The following is a 26179-nucleotide window of genomic DNA, read 5'->3' on the forward strand; positions in this document are numbered from 1 at the left end:
TGGAACAAACTACCAGCGCAAGTTGTGGATGTGGGGCCGATTTCAACACTTAAGAGAAATATGGATTGGTACATGAATGAGAGTGGAACGGAGAGCTATGGTCAGGGTGCATGTCGATGGGGACTATCAGATTAATGGTTCAGCACAGACTAAATGGGCCAAAGGGCCTGTTTCTGTGCTCTAGTGTTCTATGACTGAGTCAGGTATAGGATATAGAAAACCTTCAGCACAATACAGGCCCTTCGGCTCACAAAGCTGTGTCGAACATGTCCTTACCTTAGAACTACCTAGGGTTACCCATAGCCCTCTATTTTTCTAAGCTCCATGTACCTATCCAGAAGCCCCTTAAAAGACCCTATTGTTTCTGCCCCCACCACCATTGCCGGCAGCCCATTCCAACGCACTCACCACTCTCTGCGTAAAAAACTTACCCCTGACATCTCCCCTGTACCTTCTTCCAAGCACCTTAAAACTATGCCTTCTCGTGCTAGTCATTTCAGCCCTGGGAAAAAGCCTTTGACTATTCACACGATCAATGCCTCTCATTATCTTATACACCTCTATCAGATCACCTCTCATCCTCTGTCGCTCCAAGGAGAAAAGGCCAAGTTCACTCAACCTATTCTCATAAAGCATGCTCCCCAATCCAGGCAACATTCTTGTAAATCTCCTCTGCACCCTTTCTATGGTTTCTACGTCCTTCCTGTAGTGAGGCGACCAGAATTGAGCACAGTACTCCAAGTGGGGTCTGACCAGGGCTCTATATACCTGCAACATTAACTCTCAATGTATGTTCAAACATTGAGTTATTCAATGATTAGGAAGGCACAGGGACTGAATGTCCTACTCCTGCTTCTAGAGTCATACCCAATATGCTGTAATATAGAACAGCTACTACTACTACTACGTCGACTCAGGCCTAGGAGGTCGGCGTCGGGCACGATGACCGACTCTCCACTTCTCCCTCTCCCTCATCAGTGTGTTCAGTTCATCTACATTAGCCGTGCCGCTGTCTTCTAAGAGCATGTTGACCATAGTCTTGGAAGGGCGCCCAGGGTTCATCCTCCAATGCTTGGGCTCCCATATGATGACTAGGCTGGCAGGTAGCTTGGGGTGGCATGGACAGTTCTCCACTAATTGCAATCTTCTCATCTCGATTTTAGTGGTGAGCATCGGTAGGTCGTTATAGAGCTCAACGTTCTTTATGTGCTGTTGCCAACTCACGTCAAGAGCCATCCAGAGCATTCGTGTATAGCAACCATCTAGAGACTTTCGCATAGTCTTGGTGAGTATCCACGTCTCGCATCCGTACGTGAGAATGGACTCTATGACTGCTATGAAAATCCTCTTTTTAAGCCCTCTGGTCAGGTTCGACTTCCAGATTTCCTTCATGTCGTACATAGCCCTCCACGCCAGCGCCTTCCGTATCTTTATGTCCTTCTCTGAACTCATCATTCTTGACCTGAGGTACTTGTAGTCAAAGACTTTCTTAATGGTATCATTCTTTACGGTCTTGAAAGTACCTTCGTTGCAGTTAAACACCATGTACTCTGACTTTTTAGCGTTTAGATGAAGTCCAACTTTACTGCACTCAATTTCCACTTTTGTCGGTAGCTGCTGTGCTTCCTCCATCTGGTCACAGAGGAAAACTATGTCATCTGCAAAATCGAGATCTGTGAGTGTAACTGGTCTGACTCTTTTGGTTTGTCCTGGTTTTATGGTAAAACCAAGCTTGTCATGATCTTTGGTAGCTTGACATAGAGTGTAATCAAGGACGATTATAAAGATGTAGGGTGCCAGAGTGTCTCCTTGCAGCACACCAGCTAGGAGCTCGAACACTGCTGTTTCTCCGTCTGGTGATACAGCTTTCGCCATGGTTTTGGTATAGAACAGCATACTTGCCAAACAGCACAAAATACGTCATCAAATCAACTAAAGGACTCGTATGGCCAGATTTGGGAACAGCTTCTTTCCAACTGTGATAAGACTGCTTTATGAATCCTGACCCGGATCTGGGCCATACCCTCCAAATATCCGGATCTGCCTCTCGGTTTTTTTGCATTACCTTCCTTTCCATTTTTCTATTTTCTATTTATGGTTTATAATTTAAATTTTTAATATTTACTAATTTTTACTATTTTTAATATTTAATATTTGTAATCCAGGGAGTGGGAAGCGCAGAATCAAATATCGCTGTGATGACTGTACGTTCTAGTATCAATTGTTTGGTGACAATAAAGTATAAAGTAAAATCAACAGATCAAAGATATCCTGTCCTACTACATCTAAAATGATTTGAAAAAGGATTAGCTTTATTTGTCACATGCACATCAAATCATTGAAATATACAGTGAAATGTGTTGTTTGCATCAACGAACAACACAGCTTACTAACTCCAACTTGTACGCCTTGGGACTGGGAGTAAACTGAAGCACCCGGAGGAAACCCACGCATTCACGGGGAGAATGCACACACTCCTTATATACAGAGGCAGAATTGACCTCAATCGAACCACTATTGCTGTAAAGTATTACACTTTTGTGCCACTCCTAGTCAAGAATGGTGCTGGACATTTCAACAGCTATTGGGAGGAGATTCCAATAATATCCATCTTCAATAGTGGCCAAACCCAGCAAATGTATGAGTGATATACAAAAGTAATGAACACCAGGTTCAAGAACAGTTTCTACCCCTCAACCATCAGACTCTTGAACAAAAGGATATAAATTCACTTCAATTCCCATCATTGAAATGTTCCCACAACCTATGGACCCACTTTCAATGACTTTTCACCTCATGCTCCCAATTATTATTGCTGATTTATTTATTATTATTATTATTATTTTTTCTTTCTCTACCTGCACAGTTTGCTGTATTTTGCACACTGGTTGAATGTGCAGTTTGTGCAGTCTTTCATTGATTCTATGATAGTTATTATTCTACAATGGATTTATTGAGTATGCCCGCAAGAAAATAAATCTTAGTGTTGTATAGGGTGACACATATGTATTTTGATAATAAATTTACTTTGAACTTTGGAACATTTGCAACTTCATTCACACTAGAAGTGCTGAGTAGATGATCTTGGAATGTTCTTCTAAAGTGCACACTTTCACAGAAGCCAATTTCCTGCAGATTCAGTTTGGGTCTAAATCCACAAACTCCCACCAGAAGTACTGGAGCAGCTCATGGAAGCGGCAAGCGCCAACTTCTCAAGACCAATTAGGAATATACAACTAACACTGGACTTGCCAGCAAAGCCCAGATGCAAAAAAAAAAATCCATCTTAGAAAATCTAAATTCTTATGAAATCAAATAAAGTTTGACATGCTCAGTGGGGTGACCACAAAACAGATGTCTTGGACAAAGGGCACTTCCACTTGTTATATTTTTTTCCCTCTTCTCCACAGACCCTTTCATCCCCCATGATTGCCCCTTTATGCTTACACTCCACACCTCATACTACACCGACACAGTCACTGTGTTTTCATGTGCCTTACTGTCACTTTATCATTTTCTGTCAAGAGTCACCTTCCTGCATCTGGCATCATTAATGTACATACAGTCAACATACAGTATATAAGCTAATCTTATGTACATATGATCACAAACAATTTATTTATTTATTTATATTTAGAGATGCAGTGTGGTACAGGCCCTTCCGGCCCAACAAGCTACACCGCTCATCAACCCACCTATTTAACCCAATCCTAATCGCAGGAAAATTTGCAATGACCAATTAACCTACTAACCAGTGTGTCTTTGGACTGAGGGACGAAACTGGAGCACCCATAGAAAACCCACATTGATGGGGAGGATAACCAACTTCCTACAGAGGACGCTGGAACTAAGCTCTGAACTCCGTAAGCCCCAAGCTGTAACAGTGTCGTGTTTCAAACACAGGTAAACCTACAGATCCTGGAAATCCAAGCAACACACATGCACAAAATACTGGAGGAACTCAGCAGGGCAGCAGCATCTATGGAAAAGAGTAAATAGTTGATGTTTTGGGCCGAGACTCTTTATTGGGACTGGAAAAAAAATGTAAAAAGTTGTTTTTTTTCCGGTCATGATGAAGGCTCTCGGCCCAAAACATCACCTGTTTACTCGTTTCCATACATGCTGTGCGGCCTGTTGAGTTCCTCCAAAAATTTGTGTTTGTTGCATAGTGTCGTGTTAACTGCTATGGTACACTGTGTTTTGTAGGACTGCTTTTATCATTATATTTATTATTTTATCTTCATTGTGGTTTTTTTATGTTGCATCAGATCTGGAGTAACAAGCATTTTGTTCTCCTTTACACGTCTGTATTGAAGAATGATGATAACCAATCCTGAATCTTGAACTTCAACAGTCCAGGAGATGGCGCTCCCTTATTAGAATTGTTAAAACTCCCCCAGCTCCTGCTGAACAAACAGTGAATTCAAGTTGCATCTAAAATATCACATAATTAAAAGTCAAACAACAGGAATTCTGCAGATGCTGGAAATTCAAGCAACACACATCAAAGTTGCTGGTGAACGCAGAAAGTCCTGACGAAGGGTCTCGGCCTGAAACGTCGACTGTACTGCTTCCTAGAGATGCCACCAGCAACTTTGATGTGTGTTACATAATTAAAAGTAATTTCTTATATATAATTAGATGAACCTCATGTGATTGATGTTGGGTTACCACAAGAGAAAACAGTGATTTTAACCTCGTAATAATTCAGTCCAAAGTGAATGCAAATCAGTAGGGTGGGCTGCATTCATAGTACAGTGACCCCTTTCCAGTATTATCAGTCTGTTGGCATTGTTAATAGTCACTGTTGATAGGCAAACTGCCCACATTAAAGCATGAATTCTGGTTTGAGTTTGTACTGCTTTTCCGATAGGATTTGCACAAGGGAAGAAAGTGAATAGTGTTTTTCCCCCCAAAGACCAATCACAGGAAGGAAAGGAAAGGAAAATACCAGTGAAAATTGAACAAGTGGGTGGGCCACTCAGAAACTGTATGATCAACATTTGGAGTCTGCCAGTCTGCACGACCACAATAATTTCCCGCACGAGACCATTAGATTCCGTTGAAGACAAAGGATTTGAATATGTGGCCCTCAGCCATGACAGAGAAATTATGCACCTGTCATCTGAATCATGGGCTTGTAAAATTCCAGAAATAAGCTGAAAACATCCTACAATGATGAAGAGTAATTAGTTCCCGGAGAAGGTCAGCCTTCTGATAATGACTCTTTTACAGTCATTTCAAATGAACTAAAGGAAACCCTGCTGTCTCTGTAGTCACAGCTGGCAGGAACAAAGAACCAAACGAACAAGTTTATTGCAGGCAATGAAGTACTTGGAAGTGAAATGGTGGCTGATAACTCCAAATATTTTTAAATTGCATTTCATTAATTACATTCCTATCATGATTCATCCATTAATTGAGGGTTATTAGAATTACACTTTTGAGGCTACCTTTTCAAGTTTAAAAAATTGTTTTTGATTTAAGGTAACAAAATCATTTTCTCAGTTGCATACTGCTGAATTAAAGAATGCTGCATGGTGATATGACCAAGAGATTAACATCTCTGTAGGTGCAAACCTCATAGCCTCCAACCTGATGGCACGAATATTGATTTCTCTAACTTCTGGTCATTTCTATCCCCTCCCCTTACTTAGTTTTTCATTCTCCATTCTGATTACCCTTTCACCACTTTTCCTCACATGCCCATCACCTCCCTCTGGTGCCCCTCACCCATCACTTTCTTCCATGGTCCACTGTTCTCTCCTGTCACATTCCTTCTTTAGCCCTTTACCACCTATCCCCTCCCAGATTCTTACTTCATCCCCCCTCTACCTACCCAGCTTCCCCCTCACCTGGCTTCACCTATCACCTACCTGCTTGTACACCTTCCCTTTCCCCACCTTCTTATTCTGGCTTCTGCCCCCTTCCTTTCCAGTCCTGTTGAACAGTATCAGCCTGAGTTAGTTCCCTCCATGGATGCTGCCTGACCTGCTGAGTTCTTCCAGCACCTTTTGTGTGGTGCTCAAGACATTTGGCAACTTCAGAATCTCTTGTGTTTATGATTAAGATGTCTGGCTGGGGAGGAACAAGGGCCTCATACACACACACAGCGGCACGGTAGCACAGAGGTTAGTACAATTGCTTTACAGCCCTAGTGATCAAGGTGCGATTCCCACCACTGTCTGTAAGGAGTTTGTATTGTGACGAGAATACACATAGATTAAGATGTTAGCTGTCCTGTGCTGGCACCAGTGGGATCAGCAGTTGGTCTGCCACCTGTCCTCAGGAGAAAGAGAGATAAGGAAAACAATGGAGCAGCATTTGGAGATGTTAATGAAGGGACGGGAGAGTTTAACGGAAGGAGAGCTGTCAAGATCGGCTCCCCCTTTGAACCCTGAACTGTTTGAAGTGATGGACAGGCGATACCCCAGCAGGGGGATAAAAAGGGACAGGTTCGCTAAGGCAAAACACACATGACACCCCAAGGTAACGAGACCCTGGAAGCGGTGCGTCTCCCACAAGTCGGTGGGAAGTTTTGAAAGGCTAGTCGTGGGACCAAGCCATAGACGCACAGGGTGGAAAGGCACGATCAGCAGGAACCTGGTGTGTGTCCGCCCTTGCCTGGGTGCCAGGTTCACCGCAGAGAAACGATCGTATCTGGAAACGGAGGGGTCACGGTCGGTGACCTCAGAAGACATCACAAAGGGCTCGCCCGAAAGCTGACTGCGAAGAATATCGAAGGTCTGTGTGGAAGCCATTTGAATATTCATTCGTTTTGCTCTCTCTCTCCTTCCCCCCACTGTCCATCTCCCACGGCAGTGATTACTGCGAACTGAACTGAATTCAATTGAACTGAACTTTGCGTCACTTTGAAACTGGTTATTTACCCCTAGACGACGATAGAGCTTGATTGATCCTGTTATCCTAATTCTGTGTACATGTGTGTTTATCATTGCTGAACTGTTGCATTTATTATCCTTTTGATTAGAGTACTGTGTTGCTTGTTTCTTTAATAAAACTTTCTTAGTTCTAGTAATCCAGACTCCAACTGAGTGATCCATTTCTGCTGGTTTGGCAACCCAGTTACGGGGTACGTAACATAAGTGGGGTTCTCGTCCGGGATTTTGAATGCTAAATTTGGGACGGAGTAAATTGATTGGGTTAAAATTCCCGAAAGAAAGACAAACAGCAGAAATGGAGGTTGAGGAATTTATAAAGGCGCCGACCTTGGAGGCATTAGAGGATGCCAGGAAAGCAGAATTGGCAGCTGTGGCCAAATGGTTGAATCTTGCTAAGGGGAAGTCGACAATGAAGAGAGAGGAGATACACAGAGCTATCGTAGAGCACTATGTATCTAAAGGTGTGTTTCCCCAAGGGGAGCTGGAGGTGGTGTCCATTGAAAAACCGGCTGGAGACGTGGTACAGGTGCAGCTTGAAAAACTGAGACTCGAGCACGAGTTCCGGGTACGGCAGTTAGAACATGAAGAGAACGAGTTAGAAAGGCGGGAGGGAGGGAGGGAGGGAGGGAGGGAGGGAGGGAGAGAGAGAGAGAGAGAGAGAGGGAAAGAAAAAGAAAACAGAGGGAAGGGGAATTTGAGCTGGAGAAGTTAAAGATAAGGGCAGAGCAGGGGCCCGTGTCGAACCAAGGTGGAAGGTTCCGGGCGACCCAAGAGGTTAGGCTGGTTCCCCCATTTGACGATACCAATGTGGATCGGTACTTTCTCCATTTCGAAAAAGTTGCTACAAGTCAGGACTGGCCGAGGGATAAGTGGGCTGTTTTGCTTCAGAGTGTACTGAAAGGGAAAGCCCAACAAGCTTACTCAGCTTTGTCCGCGGAAGATGCCCAGAGGTATGAGGTGGTGAAAGAGGCGATCCTCAGGATTTATGAGTTGGTCCCAGAGACATACCGGCAGAGGTTCCGGAATGCGAGGAAGCAGTGGGACCGCACGTATTTAGAGTTTGCCCGTGAGATGCAGACATATTGTGAGCATTGGTGCGCCTCGAAGGGGGTAGAGGGGGATTATGACAGACTGCTACAGCTGATCCTGATTGAGCAGTTTAAAGGTTATGTCTCTGAGGGTATGAGACCCTACCTAGATGAGAAAGAGGCAGCCACGTTAGCGGCAACTGCTAATTTAGCGGATGAGTATGCGTTGATGCATAAAATGAAGTTTGCCCCGAGTAAAGGCTACCAGAAGGGTAGTCAGGACGGCGGGGGGAGTCCGCCAGAAAAGTCAGTAAGTAAGCTGGGGACTAGTGAGAAGGATAAGGTAGACCGGGAGCAGTCTGGTAGGAAGTCTCCTGGGGTCGTCTGCTATAACTGTGGGGAAGTCGGACACTTTGCATCCAGGTGCTTTGCCCCAAAGAAGGAGGCGGGAAAAGGAAAAACGGCGATTTTGACTGGCTGTTTCGAGCTGGTAAACGAACCGCTAGGAGAGGAAAGGTCTGCCAAAGTTCAGGAAGGGCGCGAGAGGTTTATCTCAGCCAGATTTGGTGTCAGTGAAGGAGGGGTTAAAACCAGTTCCAGTGCAGATCTGGAGAGACATGGGAGCATGTCAGTCATTGATATTGAAGAGTGTATTAGAGTTTAGCTCAGAGACCCAGACTGGGGAGGTCAAGGTCAAAGGTATTGGGGAAGGGACAGAGGCAGTCCCTTTGCACCAGATACACCTACAAAGCAACCTGGTCTCTGGACTAGTCACGATCGGGGTGAGGTCCGAATTACCGATGAAAGGCGTGGAAGTCTTGCTCGGTAATGACCTCGCCGGGGGAATCGTGTTCCCAGCTGTGAGATTGGCAGGTCAGCCTGCCAGCATTGAGGCCCCGCCCATGGACTCACAGGTTCATCACAGGACTGCCGAAGTAAATTTAGCTGAGACGTTTCTGCCAGCCTTGTACGAGAAGGGGGTAGAAAGTGAAAAGAAGGAGTGTAGTGAAACAAGAGGTAGTGAGGGAGCTGAGACAGACGTAGCATTAGCCAGGAAAGAATTTGTGCAGACACAGGAGCGAGACGAGGGGCTGATGGTTTTGGCGGAGACAGCTCTCTCTGACGCAGAATTAAAAAGGGAACCAGTAGGCTATTGTGTGGAAGAGGAAGTGCTAAGGAAGAAAGGGAGACCAAGTACCGTACCCACAGATGAGGAATGGGGGGTGGTGCAAAAGAGCTATGGGGATGAGATTTTTAACCTGGCCCACAAGGTACCCCTCGGTGGACATTTTGCGGTGCTGGAGGAAACCGTTGGTGGAATTATGAAAGAGGTTTACCAGCTGCACAGGAGGAAGGATGTTATTGATTATGGCAGATGCGAACTGAGATGGTCACAGGCTTTTGATATGCTAACAAACCTAGTCGGTGTTAGCGCGGAAATCAATGAAGCTAGGGTCCCCCGGTAAGAGAAAAAAACCATTTTGAAAAGATGAGTATGGTACCGACCAGATGGGAGAAGGCTATTGTTTTGGCCAGCTCTGCTGATAAGGTCTCTCCCTTAATCCCTGAACAAAGCGACTCTTTAGGAGAAGTAATTAAATGACTCGCACACGTGGGTTTGATTGTCCCAAGGCAATGCAAAGTACTGGGACGCTGGGTGATGTTTGTTACGCTAGGTCAGCCTAGTGAGCAACATCCCTATAGAATGAGTAATTCAGTGACGAAAGGGCTGACGAACACAGAGGTGTGTATTGGCGATGTAATACGGCTGTCTGAAGCCAGCTTGATAGTGAACCTTGAAAAAAATGAGTTCGGCCACACGGAGGTCACTTATCTGGGAACTGTGGTGACACGGGCAGCTGGCAGCGATGCAAGCTAAGGTGCGGGCTATCTCTGACATCCCAACCCCGACAGACAAGAGGACCCTCAGAAGGCTCTTGGAGATGGTGGGGTACTGTAGGAAGTTTTGCAATAACTCTGCGGTTACTACCCCTCCCCCTCCTACTAAGCCCTTGCGAGAGAAAACTAAGTCGGAATGGGACGACCCTTGTTATTGTGGTCCGGGACGAAACCCAATGAGAGGTTACATTGATCGCAATTCATCAGCGTTTTTGGCCACTATGAAGTTTGTTAAGTTGGAGCCTGGTCTAAGGGATTATTAATAACACATATAAAAGGAACAGAAAATGTGATGGCTGACTGTCTGTCAAGGTGTTGACAACTTAAAATTCACTGTATTAGCCAAATAGCTAATAAAGATGTATATTTGTGTGTATCAAATAATGTATTCATGTTTGTAATTTTTACCCCGGTAAAAATCCTTAAAGATGGGAGGTGTGACGAGAATACACATAGATTAAGATGTAGCTGTCCTGTGCTGGCACCAGTGGAATCAGCAGTTGGTCTGCCACCTGTCCTCAGGAGAAAGAGAGATAAGGAAAACAATGGAGCAGCATTTGGAGATGTTAATGAAGGGACGGGAGAGTTTAACGGAAGGAGAGCTGTCAAGATCGGCTCCCCCTTTGAACCCTGAACTGTTTGAAGTGATGGACAGGCGATACCCCAGCAGGGGGATAAAAAGGGACAGGTTCGCTAAGGCAAAACACACACGACACCCTGAGGTAACGAGACCCTGGAAGCAGTGCGTCTCCTACAAGTCGGTGGGAAGTTTTGGAAGGCTGGTCGCGGGACCAAGCCATAGACGCACAGGGTGGAAAGGCACGATCAGCGGGAACCTGGTGTGTGTCCGGCCTTGCCTGGGTGCCAGGTTCACCGCAGAGAAACGATCGTATCTGGAAACGGAGGGGTCACGGTCGGTGACCTCAGAAGACATCACAAAGGGCTCGCCTGAAAGCTGACTGCGAAGAATATCGAAGGTCTGTGTGGAAGCCATTTGAATATTCATTCGTTTTGCTCTCTCTCTCCTTCCCCCCACTGTCCATCTCCCACGGCAGCGATTACTGCGAACTGAACTGAATTCAATTGAACTGAACTTTGCATCACTTTGAAACTGGTTATTTACCCCTAGACGACGATAGAGCTTGATTGATCCTGTTATCCTAATTCTGTGTACATGTGTGTTTATCATTGCTGAACTGTTGCATTTATTATCCTTTTGATTAGAGTACTGTGTTGTTTGTTTCTTTAATAAAACTTTCTTAGTTCTAGTAATCCAGACTCCAACTGAGTGATCCATTTCTGCTGGTTTGGCAACCCAGTTACGGAGTACGTAACAGTATATATTCTCCCCATGATTGTGTGGGTTTCCTTCAGGTACTCTAGTTTCCTCCCACATTCCAAAGATGTACCGTTAGGGTTACCGAGTTGTGGGCATACTATACCGCTGCTGGAAATGAGGCGACACTTGCAGGCTGCCCCCAAGCAAGACTGTGTTGGTTGTTGACACAAAACAACGCATTTTATTTTCCCTTTCACTATTCATTCCATTGTTTTGATGTACAAGTGACAAATAAAGCTAGTCTTTTATTCCTATGGTGACCACCACTGTGTGAAAGCCTGAAGTGTTCTGGAATCACCACATGATCCTTTTCTGTACTGGGATTACGTGAGACACAAATATGTTATTTGCATTCAAGCCTCACTGATTCATGGTTCCACTTAGTCATCAACATCACTACTGCGAAGTAAACATACATACCTGCGGTCTTTAGTGGTAACTCCACAAACCATGCAGCTAACGGGGAAATGTGTAAAGATGCAATGTTTTTTTTTAGTGTTTTTTCAGTGTAAAATAAGAAGGATTATAATGACTAATTCTTATTTGTATAAATTTGTATCATTAAACTTACATCTATATTTACAGAGTACCTACCCTTGAGAATTTAGAGTTTCATCAGCTTTCAGCAGCAATTTTGATAAAACAGAGAAGAGTTTGAGGCGCACTTCAGGATCTTTGCTGGGTTGAAGGCAGCTTTTCAAAACTGGAAAAACTATATCAAGCGATTCTCCAAGCACGGGACCTACAAATACAGTACAGATAACCTTAGCAACCAATTCTGCTGGAATAGTGCTTATAAGGTAGTTACGTTTAATGAATACTTAACAGCATGTTCAAAATGATTGCATTGAGATCAATTTTTACATTGGAAAATCAATTTTAGATAGATTTTATATGTAACATACAGCTAATTAAGAACAGTTTACAGAAGCTATTTTTAACACATGACCACAGATTTCAGAGCTATCCAGTTCCATTTGAAACACTTAAACTCAACAAAGTAAATTCTATGTCAGATCTGTCATTTGCCCACCATACACTGTTGCTGTAGATTCAAAGTGCAAAGGTAACAGTGGCAATGTGGTAGTTTTAAACTAAAAACCTTCACCTAGAACCAGCAGTTCAAAAACTGTCTACAAAAGAAATGAATATGAATTCAGCTGGAGCTAAGACAATGCATTTAAACACCTATTCACCTCCTGCCCCACGGCAATGAATAACTCATGCACCAAACTTGTCTGGAATGTGCCCTAGATTTGTAACAACACACGATGTAAAGTTATGAAAAGTATCAGATTGGAATCTGTAAATGGAGCAAGGGCAGCATTAGGCACGGTCTGACTTCTTGACAACAGGAATATTATAGGTGGATCTCAAATGATGAAAGACATTTCAATGTATTTTAATAATAGAGCTTTACTGGCTGTAAATCTGTTACTGTTTTCAATTGTAATAAGCATTTTTTGCACCTCCATAATTGACTGCATGGCATTTTCTGCCCAATGAGAGGCTGCAAAGGCACAAGTACAGTAGCACAGCACATCAACCCTGGCTCTTGACCAAAACATCAACCATTCCTTTACCTCCAAGGATGCTGCTTGATCTGCTGAGCTTGCTTTTGATTGGTAGCGTAGAGGACAGCACGGTAGCGTGCCATCAGCCTCCCCAATGCTTTAAAGCACTGGCTGTAAGATTGGGGTTTGATTCCCATCACTGTCTATAAGAAGTTTGTACATTCTCCCTGTGACTGTGTGTGTTTCCTCCAGGTGCTTCAGCTTCCTCCCACACTCCAAAGATGTACATTTGTGTTAAGTGAGTTGTGGGCATATGACATTGGCACTGGAACTGTGGCAACACTTCAGTTCTCAATGTGCTGAGAATGGGCCCAGCACAATTCTCGCTGATTTGATTTGAAACAAACGACATATTTCACTGTATGTTTTGATGTACATTTGACAAATAAAGCTAAGCTTTATCCTCATACAAAAATCTGTCACACTAAGCAACAGATCTTACTATCTTGTCACAGGGACTGTCTGTCACATATTCTCCTTTAACACAATTCAAGCTATCAGAAATACCCTTTCTTGGATACAGGTGGCAGTACTAAGAGTGAGGGTTAGGGTAAGAACAGGGACAACTCAACTAAAATGATTGTTAAACTAAGAGCCTTACAATAGTTCACTGATAACCTCCAGGAAACTCATATTGTTAGTTAATCCTTTCTTTTACTTTTCAGATAAATGTAGCTTCCGGGATTTTCTGTTTGTATTTTATAGCTTTTCAGGTAATATTTTGTACAAAGGGAAAAATAACAAAGTTTTTTTTTGCATAGACCAAACACTTCAAGCAAACTGTTATGTACTTTGACTGCAGTTCTACATTTGGGGCTACAAGAAAAGTCTGACCATTTAATTAAGGTTCATATCATAGCTAGGATTTTCCACAATAGTAAAAGGGCAATGCAGTCATCATTGACAAAAGAGACAGAGACTTCTTAAGTACTGGTGTGTAAAGCTGAATGTTATAAATCCTTCTCTGAGGATCATCACTTTGTCGTGGTGGAGAAACCTGTGGGTTCCTGAGATCCAGAGAGCGATGCCACCTGGAGTTTAGCTCCTGGTAGGATCAACCATGATGCAAGGAGAAGATTCCAGACAAAGAGTGAACCAACCAAGACCTCAACGGTGAAGCTGGCGGAAGACGATGACACATCACAACAGCAGCGAAGGAGGAGGAAGGCTGCAGCAGTGAAGAGTCCCCAGTCACCTTGCATTCTATGCCACTGGAAACTGACCATGATCTGTCAAGGACTGTGTGGTGGCTGCCCATGCATCAGCCTCCCCATGTTAAGCAAAGTCACGTGCAGGCATTCACCATTTAAGACAGAATATGTGGATCCCAGATTGGCCTTTATCGCCACCTGAGGACCCACCAATAGACAACTCACGAGGAGAACATCATACTCAACTCAGATGATCATACTATTACCATAACCCCAGTGTGGGCACGTCGCCAAGTGGTTAAGGCATTGGACTAGCGACCTGAAGGTTGTGAGTTCGAGCCCCAGCCGAGGGAACATGTTGTGTCCTTGAGCAAGGCACTTAATCACAGATTGCTCTGCGACGACACTGGTGCCAAGCTGTATAGGTCCTAATGCCCTTCCCTTGGACAACATTGGTGTCGTGGAGAGGGGAGACTTGCAGCATGGGCAACTGCCTGTCTTCCATACAACCTTGCCCAGGCCTGCGCCTTGGAGAGTGAAGACTTTCCAGGCGCAGATCCATGGTCTCACAAGACTAACGGATGCCTTTTACCATAACCCCGAGGATGCATTCAGACCTACAGGCTACACAAGTGTAACACCCTCCAAGTGATTCAATGCTTGAATCTACACAGGAGTTACTTTCCATCTCCATGAGGTCATGTATTATTGGTTACGAACTAAATGTGTCAGGATAAGTTATAGAGGACTACTGAGCACAGAAAAAGTAGATGTTTGCCAAACAACCTATCTAATGCTGAAAATTTGATTTTGACAAGATTTGATTTTTTTCTCCTTCAGAAGTTAATCAAACAGAGGAGATCTTTATATAAAATGTCTTTTTCTGTTTGCCCCTTCTGTCTCTCTGGGTCACTATCAGATCTTTCCCAACAATGGGGCACTGATCAGGGTTCGATCCTGCCTGTAAGGAGTTTATACGTTCTCCCTGTGACTGCATGGGTTTTCATTGTGTGCTTCAGCTTCCTCCCACATTCCAAAGACGTATGGTTAGGGTTAGTGGGTTGTGGGCAGGCTATGTTGTTGCTGGATGTGTGGAAGCCCAGCATAATCACTGCAGATCTGATGCAAGTGATGCATTTCACTGTTTCAATGTATATGTAACAAATAAACTTAGTCTTTAACCTTTGTCTTCAGTAACACTGCTCTTTGTACTTTAGTTAAATCTAATTTATATTGCATCTGCATTTCTCAGCAAGAAAATCAATCAAATTGGTTTAAGAGCCTTGTTATTTTTCATCCTCCTCAGAGACACCACAGATCCCCTGCGGAGAGCGTTTAGCTGAATCTGACAACAGATTAAGCCACTTAAAGAAGTTGGTGGAAAGCTGTCAGAAAGGTGAACGATGAATAGCATTCCTTAACTAGTGATTGCAATATCCGGGATGTTAAAGGTAATTGGGAGCAGTCCTTAATGCTCTATTTGAGAAGTAAGCAAAGGCAATGACTGACTTGCTGATTTAAATCCAATGCCTTGGGACTGCATGAAAGTCTCTTTGCTCAGCTAGCAAAGAAATAGGGCTAAGGTCCGCAAACAGTGATTCCCAAACAGTGCTAAAAGGATCTATAAGCAAACCGTGTCTGAAGGACAACAAAAGTTCTAGCAAGCAAGAGAAAAGGTTACATTCACTGGCCAGAAATAAATATTTGGCAAAAAGTATTTTACCACTGAAAAACATTTTGGTCCGTAGCCTTCTCTTGTGCCAGGAAGAGGACACCCTCAGGGTGGAGGAGCAACACGTTATATTCCACCTGGGTAGTATCCAACCTGACGGCATGAATATAGATTTCTGCTTCCGGTAAATAAAATCCAACCCCCCCCCCCTTTCCTTTTGTTCTGCACTCTGGCTTCTTGCCTCTTCTCACCTGTCTATCAACCCTACCCAGGTCCCCTGCTCCCTTCCTTTCTCCTATGGTCCACTCTCGTCTCCTATCAGATTCCTTTCTCTCCAGCCCTTTACCTTTCTTAACCACTAGACTTCACCTATCATCTTCTAGCTATCCTCCTTCCCTGTCCCCTCACCTTTTTTATTTTGTCACCTTCCCCCTTCCTTTCCAAAACCGAAGAAGGGTCTCAGCAGAAAATGCTGCCTGGCCTGCCGAGTTCCTCCGGCATTTTGTGTGTGTTGCTCTGGGCTTCCAGCATCTGCAGACTTCCTCATGCTTACGACTTGCTTTTTCCCCCTGTATGTTTTATTATATGTCTCATTTTAAAAAAAGGCTCGGCAGAGGATGTACTTCTTGTGGCAGTTGGTAAAATTCCTAAAACACTATCTTCCTCAGAACATATTGGGTGCAGTTCCACACTGGCATCATAGAGAGCATCTTCTCATCAACCATTACTGTCTGGTTTGTTGCAACGTCCTCTCACAATGTACAAACACTACAGTAAACTGTCAAGTCAACAGAAAAAGTCATTGGCAGTTAACCATCACTGCATGACTTGGATGTGTCCAGGACAAAGAAGCAGACAGGAAAAATCATTGTGCACACCCTACAAAGTGCCTTTTCCAAAAGCTCCCTTCTTGAAACTACTATAGGGCTATGAAAAGAAAAACTTCAAGCCATCTTAAAAGTTTCTTCTCCCAGGCAGTTAATCTGATTAATCATTCTAGTTATCCCCCTCCATCTATTACTCCAGTCAGTGCAATAAATTGTAAAGACCTTAAACCACTTCTTATAACGCTGTTTACATTGGATGCCACGGTGGAGTAGCAGTTAGTGCCACACTATTACAGCTCGGGGCACTCCAGAGTTCGGAGATCAATTCCAGCGTTGTCTGTATGCCCTCCCTGTGGAATGCACGAGTTCCTCCCAGCTGCTCCAGTCTCCTCCCACAGTCCAAAGACGTACCGGGTAGGTTAATTGGTCATTGTAAATTGTCACAGGTTTAGGTTAGGGTTAATTGCTTTGTGGTGTTGCTGGGTGGCGTGGCTCGAAGGGCCGGAAGGGTCTACTCCACATAGTATCATTAAAGTAAAATAATTACATGTACATGTTGGTATTGATGTATTTATGTACATTTTATTCCATATCCATACTTGAACCTCTAATTTTATTTTTTATACAATTCTTTATAATTGAGGAATTTTGTTGTTTTTTTGTTGCATGTTGCACCCTAACCGACATACCACAGCAAATTCCTAATCCATATAAATGTGTATAGCAAATAATCCTTGAAGCTAAGAAAGGCTGACTAGCCATTAAGGCGTTCATACTGATCATTCTGAGAGAGATTGGGGCCATGGTCCAAGACAATACCAAATCCAACCACCAGACAATTTCAATTGGAATAATAGTAACTTTGAATGTAAAGGCAGTTCACAAATTATATAGAGCTTCCAGACTGCAGGGAATAAGATTTGTTGGCAGGAACCAATGTAATAAAGCTTCTTTTATTGCATAGCAACACGCACAAAATGCTGAAGAAATTCAGCAGGTCAGGAAGCATCTATCGAGATTCACAGACACAAAATGCTGGAGGAACTCAGCAGGTCAGCAAGCATCTATGGAGAGGAATAAACAGTCGCTGTTTGGGGCTGAGACCCCCTCATCAGCACCCTCTCCATATAGATGCTGCCTGACCTGCTGAGCTCCTCTAGCATTTTGTGTGTTGCTCTAGATTTCCAGAATCTGCAGAATTTCTTGTGTTTAAGATTTCTGTACTGCATCATAGTTTCAAGCTCTGCTTGATCTGGGATTGTAATGTGGATAGCAAATCCGAAGACTTGGAAAAACCCATACTTGCAGCACTGCTATCTCTCAACTTAATGAGGAAAATAAATTTCAAGATCAGTTAATTTGAACATTTTAAGAACAATAAAATATCGATATTGGATGATAATTAAAATAAAAATGTATTGTGTATATGGTTACTTTACTTTAATAATTCTTCCTCCTAACCTGCACACATGCTCATTGGAAAACTCACTGCTCGAGCTGTCATAAACATTGTGTCTTACTTATATGAAAGATTTTCCCATTTCCCTATCTGACTCATTATGGATAATTTGGATATCTAATGTACAGAGTATCAAGGACCAAGGATCAACTTTATTCACCATGTACACTTACATGCGTTAGAAACTTGCTGTGGTGTGGTGGTCAGGAAGTGACATGCATAAAAAAAACTACTACTTTCAACAATTTAAAAGAATTATATAAAAAGTAAAGTGACATTGAAGTACAGATAAGGAATAAAATATGAATAAATATATATACCAACATGTATTTAAAATATAACTAGCATTATCAAAAGTGGTTTAAAGTGTTCAGAGTGCAGTACAGTAAAGGGGGGGGTGGTAATGGATAGGAGGTGGCGGGCAACTAGAAAGGTTAATCAGATTAACTGCCTGTGGGAAGGAACTTTTAAGATGCTGTGAAGTTTTTGTTTTAATGTCCTATAGGCTTCTCAGAAAGGAGCTTTTGGAAAAGGCAGTTTGCAGGATATATAGTATCTGCAATGATTTTTCCTGCCTGCTTCTTTGTCCTGGACACATACGAGTGATAGCAATAACCTTTTCTACTGAGTAGCAGATCACAGAAAAATATGTGAATTTCATTCAGTCTTGGACTCTAAGTACAAGTCCCTGCCAACTCTCCTGAACAATACTAGATTTTAAAATATGCATTTCGAAGCATAGCTATTGTAATCTCACACTTGTTAGCAACATAAAATAATGCAGGGAGATTAAAAGAAATTACAAGAAAGAAAAATCTGTAAGCAGAGCTAGCACTCATTTTAAATGCCTTTATTTCAACAGTACAATCACACTCGTTGATCACATTTGAACAGATTTATTCAACTGGAAAAACACAAACCTTTCTGTTGCATTACGATCAAACTAAATATGTACGGCAGGAATTGTTCCATTGAAAGTGCTGAAAAATAAAGCTTAATACAACTCTTTAGATCTTTTTGAGAAAAAAAGTTTATTATTCTGGGAAGAAAATGGAATAGAGTGAAAGGAGAAGGTAATGGAAAATCCAGGGCATTTTTATGATCAAACACCAGGTCTTGTGAGCATAGTTTTGTAGTGGACAGCACGGTAACAAAGCCGTTAGTGCAATGCTTTACAGTACTAGTGATCACTGATCAGGGTTGAATTCCTGCCACTGCCTGTAAGGAGGTTGTACGTTCTCCCCGTGACCGCGTGGGTTTCCTCTGGGTTTTCCAGTTTCCTCCCACATTCTGAAGACCTACAGTTAGGGTTGGGGTTAGTGAGTTGTGGACATGCTAGGGTGGTGGCAGAAGCGTGGTGACACATGCGGACTGTAAGTGCAATCCTCAGACAGAAACGATGCATTTTACTCTATGTTTCCATGCATATGTGACAAATAAATCTAATCTTTGTCTTTAATCTGAATGTGTTCATTAGTAAACTGATTATCAAAAGGAACTGGCAAACTAAAGGGGATATTTCTTGCTAATGATGGCAATTTATGCCAGAAGGATGAAAGGCATACAAAAGAAATTATTAAAGGCATCCATTAGTCTTGTGAGACCATGGATCTGCACCTGGAAAGTCTTCACTCTCCAGGGTGCAGGCCTGGGCAAGGTTGTATGGAAGACCAGCAGTTGCCCATGCTGCAAGTCTCCCCTCTCCACAACACCGATGTTGTCCAAGGGAAGGGCATTAGGACCCATACAGCTTATCACTGGTGTCGTCGCAGAGCAATGTGTGATTAAGTGCCTTGCTCAAGGACACAACACATTGCCTCGGCTGGGGTGCGAACTCACGACCTTCAGGTCACCAGTCCAATGCCTTAACCACTTGGCCACATGCCCACAATAGAAAGTATAATTCCCACCATTGAGGAAATTTTCAAAAGGCGACGATGCCACAAAAGAAGTGACATCCATCATTCACCTTCACCACCCAGGACATGAGCTCCTCTCACTACTACTATCAGAGAAGAGGTACAGGAGTCTGAAGACACACATTCTTTGTTTTAGGGATAGCTTCTTCCCCTCCAACACCGGAATGGACAATGAACCCATAAATACTACCTCACTTTTGCTCTCTTTTTGCATTATTTATTAAAATTTTTAATACATATTTATTATAGTATATATTATGTACTACACTGTACTGCTGCCATAAAACAACAATTTTCACAACATATGCCAATGATAAAAAAAACCTGATTCTGAGTGATTTAAATATCAAAAAGGATTTATAGTTTAAAAATTACACTGGTTCAAGTACTCACAACATTTATTTTGAAAGTGAAAAAGCAAGAGGAAAATACTGGTCCGCTCTCCTTTCTTATCAGATTCCTTTTTCTTCATTCCTTTACCTCTTCCACCTATCACCTCGCAGCTTCTTACTTCATACCCCACCCACCTGGTTTCACCTACCAAAATTCGAATTTCAAAGTAAATGTATCATCAAAGAACTTACATGTCACCATATACAGTACTGTGCCAAAGTCTTGGACATATGTAAAAAAAAATCTGTAAAGCAAAGACGCTTTCAAAAATAATGAAACAAAAAGTTTCTAAATATCAAAGAAAATTACTATAAAGAGTAGTAAACAGTAAAACAACTAACTCAAAACAATATTTGGTGTGACCACCTTTTGCCTTTGAAACTGCACAAATTCTCTTAGGTACACTGTCATGAAGTTCTGTCAGAAAATCTGCTGGTAGATTGTTCCAAGATCTTGGAGAATTTGCCACAGTTCTTCAGCAGACTTTGGTTGTCTCACTTGCTTCTGTCTCACCGGGTAATCCCAGACAGCCTCGATGATGTTGAGATCAGGGCTCTGTGGAGGCCACACCATCTGAAACCATATAAAAAATCTAGGGCGCCTAAGACTTTTGCACAGTACTGTGTAACCCTGAGATTTGTTTTCCTGCGGGCACCTCAATAAATCCAATAACCATAATAGAATAATTGAAAGACCTCACCAACATAACCAGTGTGCAAAAGACAACAAACTGTGCAAATACAAAAAAAATGAAATAATAATAATAATAATAAATAGATAAGCAACAAATATTGAGAATGAGATGAAGAGTCCTCGAAACAGAGTCCATAGGTTGTGGGAACAGTTCAGTGATGGGCAAGTGAAATTGAGTGAAGTTATCCCCACTGGTACAAGAACTTGATGGTTGAGAGGTAATAACTGTTTCTGAACCTGGTGGTGTGAGATTTCAGGCTCCTGTATCTTCTTCCTGATGGCAGGAGTGAGAAGAGAGCATGACCTGGGTCTGGGGGTCCTTGAAGATGGATGCTGCTTTCCTGTAACAACATTCTGTGTAGATGTGCTCAATAGTGTAGGGGCCTTTTTCCATGATGGACTAGGCTGTATCCATTACTTTCTGTAGGATTTTCCATACAAAGGCACTGGTGTTTCCATACCAGACTGTGACGCAACCAGTCAATATACTCTGCACCACACATCTATAGAAGTTTGTCGACGTTTTAGATGTCATGCCAAATCTTCACAATTTTCACCTTCCAGCTTGTACTATTTCCCTTCTACCCACTTTCTTATTCTGGCAGCTTTCCCCTTTCCTTTCCAGTGCTGATGAAGGGCCTCAGCCCAAAATGCCAGCTGTTTATTCAGCACATCTGTGGATCTGAACTTTCCTCTATCCAGGACATTTACAGCAGCAGACGCATAAAAAGGGCCTGGAGGATCATCATGGACTCCTGCCACCCCAACCACAAACTGTTTCAGCTGCTTCTGTCTGGCAAATGGTACCACAGTATTAAGGCCAGGACCAACACGCTCTGGGACAACTTCTGGCCATTAAATTTATCAATACACCCTGATTTGATTGCATATCTGACCGTACAACGTATATACAAAACAATTAATGTATACAATTTTAGTGTTTGGGCAATATCCTCCTACATTTCCCTTCCTTATTACTTGTTATTATTATAGTGACGGAGACGCAACATACAAATCTTTACTCACTCATGTTGTGAGGTGGATGCATGAAATAAAATTCTAATTCATTTCCATAGATGCCGCCTAACCTGCTGAGTTCTTCCAGCATTCTGTGCATGATGTTCAGGAAAATACATGAGCAGGATATCAGATATTTAAAATATGAGTGTGAGATAGAACTCGACTTTCTTACCTGACTGGGTGATAATTGTTTCAAATTGCAGGTGCTGCACGGAGTATTTAGTCCACTCACACTGTGCGCTAACCACCCACTCAATCAGCTGTCTTATATGTAGTCTATAAAGGCCCAAACAGCTATCCAAGTCCTCTGCTGCAGCAAGTGAAGCTATGGTCTTCTTTGCCTGCAAACAATTCATTGTGGAACATGTTAAAGATACGCTGCTCACTATAATGGCACGGACAGTTAGATATACACTCAGTGACCATTTTATCAGGTACACCTGCTCGTTAATATAAATATCTAATCCACCAATCATTTGGCAGCAAATCAGTGCATAAAAGCATGCAGGCATGGTCAAGAGGTTCAGTTGTTGTTCGGACTGAACATCAGAATGGGGAAGAAATGTTATCAAGGTGACTTTGACTGTGGAATGATTGTTAGTGCCAGACAGGGTGGTTTGAGTATCTCAGAAACTGTTGATCTCCTGGGATTTTCATGTACAACAGTCTCTGGAATTTATTACAACTGCTACGTATTACAACTGTGGTATGCAGAAGAGCATCTCTGAATGCACAACATGTTGAACCTTGAAATTGGTAGGCTACAGCAGCAGAAGACTATGAACATGCTCTCAGTGGCTACTTTAGTAGGTACAAGTGTCACTTTATGGGCATACAATCAATCTATGTACATAAGATATCTTATGTATTTATGCTTATTGCGCTGCTTAAAATTATTATTGTGTTCTTTATCTTATTGTGTTTTTTTGTGCTGCACTGGAGCTGAAGTAAGGATTATTTCATTCTCCTTTACACTTGTGTACAGGGAATGACATTAAACAATCTTGAATTGAAGGCATATTGGTGCAGTTATTTCAGGTGAGGTCAAAGTAAACTGCACCTGATGAGTTCCTTAGCTTTCTGTCTCACAGTTAACATCATAAGAGTTTGCCATCTAGCACTGAATCATACCAAATGCTAATTGGAAAGCAACAGAAAGTACAGAAAGCAAACATGAAGACAAACCAGAAACTCCTTGAAATAGTTTTCCCAGAAAAGCTGCCAATGTAGTTGAGGCAATGCATTCAGCAAGTATAAATATTTTATTTGCAAATGATACGCTCTACCTCAGAGAAATGCAGATAGATCCATTCAGCTCTTCAAAAGGGGAACTGGATATCTTTACATGGAAAGGAAAATTTTACAGGGACTTCAGAGAAGGAGCAGAAGGTGGTATTAATTGTTGGATTTTTCAAAGACCTGACTTGGTGATGATAGGTCAAATGGCATCTTTGCATGATTTAATATTAAGCAATTGGCTGAAATGATCATGCCCATTATAAATGGATATCCCTGATGGTAGTACACTCAATTGCTACATTATTAAGTATGGGTGGTACCCTAATAAAGTGGCCGCTGAGGGTATGTTTGTGATCTTCTGCTGTTGTAGCCCATCCATTTCAAGGTTCAATGTGTTGTGCATTCAGAGGTGCTCTTCTGCACACCACTGTAGCAACATGTCATTGTTTGAGTTACTGTCGCTGCCTTGTCAGCTTGAACCAGTCTAGCCATTCTCCTCTGACTTCTGTCATCAACAAGACGTTTTCGCCCACAGAACTGCCACTCACTGGATGCTCTTTGTTTCTCACACTAGTTTCTGTAAATTCTAGAGCAGAGGTTTCCAACCTTTTTTACGCATGGACCCCTAATCATTAACCAACGGATCTGCGGACCCCAGACTGGGAACCCCTACTCTAGAGACTGCTGTGTATGAAAATCCCAGAAAATCTGCAGTTCTGAGATATTCAAACTACCCTGTCTGGCACCAACAATCATTTCACAGTCAACATCACTTTGATTACATTTGTTCCCCATTTTGATGTTTGGCCTGAACAACAGCTGGATGTCTTGACCATGTCTGTATGCTTGTATTCATTGAATTGCCTCCACATGATTGGTTGATTAGATATTTACATTAACAAGCAGGTGTAAACGTCCATCTAATAAAGTGGTACAGAGTGTAAGCTTTTAACATCACCTTAATCTAGAGAAATTCTGTATTCACTAATGTATGGCAGCCATTCAAAACATTTTTTAAAATAAACTTCATGTAACTTTCCACAGTGTGCAACACAGAAATGACAGATGCCACATTGCTACACAAATTATAAAACTCCCTTAGTTCTTTCAGTAATGCGTTTTAACTGCAAGTCTCGTAAGGATCACCCACTATTCCACCAACGTAATGGTTCCATTTCCCAGGCCATCCATCCTTGCAGCTTTTTAGAGACAGATTAGCAATTTATGCCTAATTACGGGAAGTTTCATGCTGTTGCCCGAGTCCCATTGGGAGAAGGATGGAGACTGCCCAAGATTATTTCACCTCTGACTCTTCATAATGGATTTGGAGAACAGAGTCCCATCTCATCATTGTAGGCCAAATTCAAACTGTTGCAAAGAGAGCGCCATTTGTGTTTCCAAAGTCTTCAGATAGTCAACCCTTTATTTAATTCAGCTCTGCAATGGATTAAAACATTCAGTGATTTGCGCACATTTCTTTATTCCTACTTAACACGAGATCATAAACCAGTTCTCCAAAATGCTCCTACATAAACTATCCTTTCAACTGAGACTCACTGGATAACACTGCCCTGAGTTAGAAAAAGAACAAAGTGGTGGAGAAAATCAATGAGACAGCCAGCATCTGAGCAGGGAAATTACAGTTCAGGCTTCAATTCCAGATCCATCATCTCACTTCACATTTACTCTAGATACCAACCTCTGCAGATCTATCTTTCCCAATTAGAAAGTTGCACGTTCTCCAAAACCAGAGGCCCAACATAAACAAACCTATCATAAAGAGCCAGAGATGAAATAATCTTGGGCAGTCTCCACCCCTCCCCCGATGAGACTTGGGCAACAGCTCGAAACTTCCTGTAATTAGGCACTGTATACACTTAAAGCAGAGGTTGATAGGTTTTTAATTAGTCAGGGCATGCAAGGTTACAAGAAGAAGACAGGAGAATGGAGGTTGAGAGCAATAATACATCAGCCATGATAGAATGGCTGAGCAGACTCAATGGGCTGATTGGCCTAATTTAGATCCTATGTCTCATGGTCTTAAAACCAATATGATATTTCCAAAACAGAACTAAGGGAGTGCTAAACCACCATTAAATGTTTTTGAAGAAAAGCTTAAAGTGAGCTATCAACTGCCTGGCTGGTTAACGGCCTCTTCCCTCACACTGTGAGACTAATGAATACTCTGCTATGACCAAGTTCTCATCACTAGGATAGCAAGCTGTTTACTGTTTACTTGTGCTGTGCACTACATGCATTTTGAATTATATTTTATTAACTTACTTGTGGCAATATTTTGTTTTATGTGCTTTGTGCGATATATGTTTTGTGGGTGCACTGTGGTCCAGAGGAACAGTGTTTCATTCAATTGTATACATGTACAATCAGGTGGCAATAAACTCAAACCTGAACTTGATCTATTATCGCAGATCCCACAGCAGTATTTTGAAGAACAGGGATATTATCCCAGTCAATGCAAACAGCTGAACCATCATGTATACTGGTCATCAGGTCAGTACTAAACTGCTACTTGTGGGACATTACTGTGTGCCAGATGAATTCAAATCTTTCTTTTAAAATGGAGAAAGTCGTAAGTGCACAATCAATTACAACCTTGTGTGGTTGGAGAAAATAATGAGAATGGGTTGGGATGCGGATTCTTAGATTTCTGTAATATAAAGAAAAGTATTTCAAACCTAGTTCACATGGAACACCAGTGGCTTTTCATTATATTTTACCGGTTGAATTCAACGCTGGTTCTGGATTTCAAACAAATTACTTTTGGCATAACACAAAGTATTTCACATCTGAGAATGCTATCAAGTGAATATTGGCACATTTAGAGGGCTACAAAGGCAATTCATCATCCGAACAATTAAGGTAAAGGAGTCATTCCCTTCGGTTGAATAACAGTCAATCCAAGGGTCCTGCATGAATAGACACTTTGGTTTAACTCTTCAAAAACGACATAAATCTCTTCAGATTTCAGAAACATTGAAGCTTTGTTCAACCATGGGACAATCTACCCTGTTCATGGTGCAGGAAGTGAAAATTATTCCCAGTA

The 26179-nt window shown here is 42.3% G+C and overlaps 1 protein-coding gene across 1 annotated transcript in view; it reads right to left on the minus strand.

The window, feature by feature from the left end:
* The window catches only part of LOC140203181 (dynein axonemal assembly factor 5-like), a 188119-nt gene that overhangs the window by 45075 nt on the left and 116865 nt on the right, over positions 1–26179 (minus strand). The window contains exons 8-9 of the mRNA XM_072269098.1: positions 22049–22217; positions 11763–11910 (exon numbers count right to left, since the gene is read on the minus strand). Of these exons, the coding sequence (XP_072125199.1) occupies positions 11763–11910; positions 22049–22217 (317 nt within the window). The remainder of the gene's footprint in view (positions 1–11762; positions 11911–22048; positions 22218–26179) is intronic.

This window comes from Mobula birostris, chromosome 9 (genome assembly GCF_030028105.1).
Source record: "Mobula birostris isolate sMobBir1 chromosome 9, sMobBir1.hap1, whole genome shotgun sequence".
Classification (NCBI taxonomy): Eukaryota; Metazoa; Chordata; class Chondrichthyes; order Myliobatiformes; family Myliobatidae; genus Mobula; species Mobula birostris.